Source organism: Gracilinanus agilis, chromosome 1, assembly GCF_016433145.1.
Source record: "Gracilinanus agilis isolate LMUSP501 chromosome 1, AgileGrace, whole genome shotgun sequence".
Classification (NCBI taxonomy): domain Eukaryota; kingdom Metazoa; phylum Chordata; class Mammalia; order Didelphimorphia; family Didelphidae; genus Gracilinanus; species Gracilinanus agilis.
This window is the reverse complement of record NC_058130.1, coordinates 781,546,562-781,552,829: the sequence shown is the minus strand read 5'-3', so window position 1 is coordinate 781,552,829 and position 6,268 is coordinate 781,546,562. Positions and strand designations below refer to the sequence as shown.

General features: G+C 53.5%; 1 protein-coding gene across 1 annotated transcript in view; it reads left to right on the top strand.

Moving 5' to 3' along the window:
• The first annotated feature begins 3,402 nt into the window (after positions 1–3,402).
• Positions 3,403–6,268, top strand: part of ARVCF (ARVCF delta catenin family member) — a 121,727-nt gene continuing 118,861 nt past the window's right edge. Inside the window, exon 1 of the mRNA XM_044656593.1 lies at positions 3,403–3,624. Within this exon, the coding sequence (XP_044512528.1) occupies positions 3,403–3,624 (222 nt within the window). The remainder of the gene's footprint in view (positions 3,625–6,268) is intronic.

Here is a 6,268-nt window from a genome sequence, read left to right as displayed (position 1 = left end):
CTATTTAGGCAGGCCAGGCTGGGCTCCTGCCACTCATTGGCATGCGCGGGCACTTTATAAGCTGGTACTGTCTGGCCCGCAGGGGTCAGAGAGGGCTTTCCAAAGCTGCTCTTGCCCTCAGGCCAAGGCAGAAGGGTGGTCTCTGTTGGATCTTTCCATCCTGTTATCCATGATGGGGTCTTGAGAGGGTGGGATGGGTCTAGTGGAAAGAGCCTTGGCTTTGGGGCGAAGTCAAGAGCCCTGGGTGCTAATCCTGGCTCCGTTCTCATGTGAAAGTAAACAAATCACTTCTCTGGGCCTCCGTGATCTCCTGTGTCAAGTGGGAAAGGTCTGCCCTGGCAGCCCCAGCGGGCTTTGATGAGGATGACCTGAGCGAAACAGGAAGCGAGTCCTTTCCGAGGGCCGCTGCAGCCCTTGAATGAAAGCTCGAAGGGACCCTTCAGCCCTCAACAAAACGACTACCCTTCCGCGGGCCACTTGCTCTCCCCAGGCCTCGGTTCCCCCTCCTGTGAGATGGGTGCTCTAGATGACTCCCCAGAGCCCTCCTAGCCCGGATATTCTCCATAGATCTAAGGATCTGTCTTTAATTCAGCAAGCACATACTGAGCGCCAGCCGTGTACGGAGCCCGGCTTAGGTTCCGGGAAAGAGAAAAGGAAAGACCTCGTCCTCTGCCCTCCTGCAGCTTGTGATGTGGAGCCCCCCCCCAAAGAAAACCCTGGGGGACTCTCGGGGTGGGGTTTTGGGGGGCTGGGAGGACCAGAGACTGAGGGGCACCCCTCCTACTAACCCAGCACTAACTTCTCTTCCTCTCCCTCTTCTTCCAGCTGGTGTCCCTCAGGACGCCCGTCCTGCTTTCTCTAGCCTTAGTGGGGCATGGTCTGCCAGGGCTAACCCTCTGCCTTCTCTCGCCTCCCTCCTAGGTGGGTATGGCTCGCTCCTCACCGTGCATGGCTTCTCCTTCTGCATGCTAAGCCCACTGGCCCCCCTGCAGGGCGGGCACCTCCGGGGGCACTGCTGCCAGCCACTGGGAGGGGGAAGCAGGGGGCAGGCATGCCCGGGCAGGGGGCAGGGGGTCGGAGTGGAGTCAGGAGGCCTGGGAGGGTTTGGGGGGGAGCCTGGGCACGACTGTACCCCCTGAGCCTTAGTTTCTTCATGTGTAAAGGGATCCGATGACCATTAAGGGGCTTTCAAGTGCTGCCTTTTTGTGTTCCAAGTGACTTCCCAGTGCTAACGCTGTGTTCTAGGGCGCCTTCCAGCTCCAATATTCCTGTTCTAAGGACCTTCCCAGCCCTGACAACCCCTGTTCTAGGCTCCCTCCTAGCTTTGCCATCCCCTGTTCTAGGCTCCCTCACTTCTCTGACATTCCCTGTTCTAGGCTCCCTCCCCACTCCCCACTCCCAGGCGGCCCTCATATACTACCAGGACTCACTCTTAGCAATAATCACCCAGTCAATATTCTGTTTGCTATAGTGGAAAGCTCTGACCCTGAATCAGCAGACCCGGGTTCAAATCCTGCCTCTTCATAGCTGCATTCCCATTGGCAATTCCCTTAGCCTCTTGTTAGCTTTCTTACCCGCAGAATGGACATCATTATCTCCTCGACCTCGTGGTCTTTTTGCAAGGAAAGCCCTGGGAAACCTGAGTTCTCTCTCCAGTCAGAATATTCCAGGCTGGCGTCCCCAGGGCCGTTACCACAGGAAGTGACCCCTCAGAAACAGGCCTTGAACCCTAACGCTGCACCAGCACGTAGGAATCACGGTTGGAAGGAGCCTTAGAGGAGGCTTGGTTAATGCACAGAGCACAGAACTTGGAGCCAAGAAGATAACGTGTTCAAATCCAGCCTAAGGCACTTCCTAGCTGTGTGACCCTGGGCAAGTCACTTCACCCTGTTTACCTCTGGTTCCTCATCTATAAAATGGGGATAAGCAGAGAACCTCCCTCCCAGGGTTTTTTCGAGGAACAAAGGAGGTGAGGCATGGACAGCTCTTGGCAGTCTTAAAGTGATTAGAGGTCAGTTGTGTCCAGTGATTTCATTTTATAGATGGGGAAACTGAGAGCTTGTCTCAGGGATAAATGGCTGAGCTGGGATTTGAGCCTGGGGTCCTCTGCCTCAAGATACAGGATTTCTCTGTCTCCTCTCTGTGGCCCAGTCCCCCAGCCTGTGATCCGTGCCAGTGCGTTGGCACACTGGCGCTGCCCTCTGGGCTCCACCCGCCTCTCTCTCTGTGGCAGACCCTCGGCCAGCTTGGCAGCCGGGCCCCAGGGACTCCCAGAACCCAGACCTCCTCGGGCAACCAGACTCCCCAGGGCCGCCTTCTTGCCGTCAGGATGCTCAGGGCTCTGGCCATACTTCCTGGGCATTTCGGGAGAGAAGCTTGTCCTCTTAGGGGAGCTTCGGGCAGCGGCTGTGGCTGCCCCTGGTCTCTGGCCCCAGGACCCAGCCGCCCTGCCTCCCTGAATGTGCTAACACGCGACCTCTTGGGGATGCTGCGTCTGCCCTCATCCCCTCTGGCCAGTCTACAGAGGGTCCCAACCCCGCGCATGAGAATGGAATCATTTGGTCCCATCCATTTCCCAGGATCCAGTTGGTTCTTTCAGTTGTGTCTGATTCTCCATGAACCCATTTGGGGTTCTCTTGGCAAAGATCCTAGAGTGCTTTGCCATTTCCCTCTCCAGCTCATTTTACAGATGAGGAGACTGAGGCCAACAGGGTTCAGTGACTTGTCCAGGGTCACACAGCTAATTAGTTTCTAAGGCCAGATTTGAACTCAGGAAGATGAGCCTCTGACTCCAGGCCCGACGCCCTGTCCACGGGGCCACCCAGCTGCCCCCTGCACCTCCTCAGTGCCCAGCATGCAGAGGAAGGCCCCTAGGCCTGCCCAGCCTTCAGCTCCCGAGGTGGACCATCTTCCTTAGCCTGTGTAGACCAAAGCTGGGCCTCGAGCCATCAAGATTCAGGACAAGCACCCCCTCCCCAAGAACGAGTGCGCGAGGGGCACCCTGAAGGAGATCCTGCGCCCCTGGCTCGGCCCCAGGGAGCCCTCTGGCTTCCCTGGAGCAGCCAAAGGGCCAACCCTTCCCGAGCAAGATGGCGCCATGCCCCTTGGCCGCCGCGCTCTTGTCCGGCCCCTTCCCATGTGCTCGGCCCCTTCCCATGTGCTCGGCTCTGCTCAGCCGCTTGGCTTTGGCCAGGGATCGAAGGCGTTCCATGTGGTTCTGCTCCGCAGCCCCAGATTAATTACTTTAAATGTAAATTTTAATCAATGCACAAAAATGGAGCCGCTCTCGAGGGGAGCCCTGGAGCGGGAGCTCGTGGGAGCCGCCCACGTGTGGGAGCTCCGCGCCTCGCCCCCTCCCCTAACCTCTGCTTTGCCCCGGGCAGCTGCCGGGCCACAGCCGCCATGGATGACTACGACATCAGGTCGGCCGCCAGCATCCTGGCCTCCGTCAAGGAGCAGGAGGCCCGCTTCGAGCGACTGACGCGGGCCCTCGAGGAAGAGAGGCGCAACGTGTCCCTGCAGCTGGAGCGGGCTCACCAGCCCTGCGAGCAGCCTCGGGCCAGCACGTGCACCATTGGCAACGGGCAGCCCCTGGCTACCGCGTGGCAGCAGCTGGTCCTGCAGGTAACCCGTCCCTGCATGCCCCCGGCAGAGGGAGGTGCACGAGGGCGCACGCATGCGCCCCTCTCTGCGGTGGTCTCGGTGCATGTGTGGGAGCGGGAGGGCACGAGGGTCTGGGCCCGCGTCCGGGCGGCCACGTACTCTGGGTCAGGCCTCTTTTGCTCCTTGCATAAGACAGAGCTGGACTCTTGAGGCAAGGCTGAAGCGGGTCAGCGGCCTGGGCCCGCTGGGTTTCTGTGACCGGACTGGTCAGTGCTTGTCAGATGGGCAGGCCTTGCTGAGAGGCGTCCAGGGTCAGCGTCGCAGGTCTGGGTCCTGAGGGTAACCACGGCACCTGGTCAGCCAGGGGCAGAGTAGAAACTCGAACCCGTTCGGGTCTTCTCCATCTGAGGTCCAGGGCTCTGCCTGCTGGCCTGAGATGCCTTTCTGGGGTCTTCATGGCGCCATTTTGGGAACTGGGTTATTCTGAATGGCAGAGAGGGTCTCTGCCTGGCTAGGGGCGAGCCACCCTTGCTCTAGTGCACCAATAAATGATGCAGCCAGTCACTGGGTACTCAGCCAGCTGGTTTGTATGGGAGGGGGAGAGAGAGGGATCCCAGGAAGCCCCCCAGATCTGAGGGAAGGGGCCCAGCAGGGCTTTTCCACCCAGACTCCATCCACTGACTTTGTTCAAATAGAATGAATGTCCTTGGTCATATTTCAGCAGAGTTACTCTGAGAAGGGATCCCCAGGCTTTCCTAGATGACCACCGAAGGGAGTCCCTGATATTCAAAAAGAGACAAAGAAGCCTGGTTTAAAGGATCATCCATTTAGAAATTGGAGGAAACTTGGTGGACATGGGAGCATAGATCTAGGGCTGAAAGGAAGCTTAGAGGTCATCTCCTCCCGTTCTCTCATTTCATAGATGAGGAAGCTGTAGCCCAGAGAAGTTTAGTGACTTGTCTAAGGACACACAAGGAGAGACAACCAGGGTTTATATTCTAGTCCCTGTGACTCCAGGTTCTTATATAATGCTAGCAAATACTCTCCTCTAGAAAATTTTTCAGGGTGGAATGATTCTTAACTGATACTCTTAGGGAAAAGTGCACCAGTTGGGGCTCAGTCTGATTGCATTAGAGATTTAAGTGAATCTCAACTGATAATCTTAGGGGGAAACCCACCAGTGGGGGCTCAAGTTGGTGGCATTAGAGATTAAAGTGGTTCTCAACTGATAATCTTTGGAGGAACATACTAGTGGGGGCTCAAATTGATGTCATTAGAGATTAAAGTAAATCTCAGCTGATAATCTTGGAGGGAAACCCACCAGTGGGGACTCAAATTGATGTCATTAGAGATTAAAGTGGTTCTCAACTGATAATCTTAGGAGGAAACATACTGGTGGAGACTCAGAATGATGTTATTTGGAATTAAAGTGATTCTCAATTGATAATTTTTGGGGAAACATACTAGTGGGGGCTCACATTGATGTCAGTAGAGATTAAAGTAAATCTCAATTGATAATCTTAGGGAAAAGCATACTCTTCCTGGGCTCAAATTGATGTCATTAGAGATTAAAGTGGTTCTCAATTGATAACCTTAGAGGGAAACCCACTAGTGGGGACTCAAGTTGGTGGTATTAGAGATTAAAATGGTTCTCAACTGATAATCTTTGGGGAAAGTAGCCAGAGGGGGTTCAAACTGATGTCATTAAAATTAAAGTAAATTTCAACTGATAATCTTAGAGGAAAACACAACAGTGGGAGCTCAGTTTGATTACATTAGAGATTTAAGTGAATCTCAACTGATAACTTTAGGGGGAAACCCACAAGTGGGGACTCAAATTGATGTCATTAGAGATTTAAATGGTTCTCAACTGATAATCTTAGGGGGAAACATACTGGTGGAGGCTCAAAATGATGTTATTTGGAATTAAAGTAATTCTCAACTGATAATTTTTGGAGAAACATACTAGTGGGGGCTCACATTGATGTCAATAGAGATTAAAGTGGTTCTCAATTGATAACTTTAGAGGGAAACCCACCAGTGGGGACTCAAGTTGGTGGCATTAGAGATTAAAGTGGTTCTCAACTGATAATCTTTGGGGGAATATACTAGTGGGGGCTCAAACTGATGTCATTAGAGATTAAAGTAAATCTCAACTGATAATCTTGGAGGGAAACCCACCAGTGGGGACTCAAATTGATGTCATTAGAGATTAAAGTGGTTCTTGAGTGATAATCTTAGGGGGAAACATACTGGTGAAGTCTCAAAATGAAGTTATTAAATTAAAGTGATTCTCAACTGATAATCTTTGGGGAAACATACTAGTGGGGGCTCACATTGATGTCAATAGAGATTAAAGTGGTTCTCAATTGATAACTTTAGAGGGAAACCTACCAGTGGGGACTCAAGTTGGTGGCATTAGAGATTAAAGTGGTTCTCAATGGATAATTCTGGGGGGAAGTAGAGCAGTGGGGGTTCAAGCTGATGGCATGAGAGAATTCCTCCCAACCCCTCAGGTATGCCCCTAGGACCCTGCTGGGGAGTTGGGGACCTGGCATGCCGGGGGGAGTGAGAGTTGACAGAAGGATACCTGAAGAATGTATTTGGTCTACGCCAGTGCCCTTCCCTCCCCGAAAATAAAAAAACTTCCTGTATCTGCTGCCTC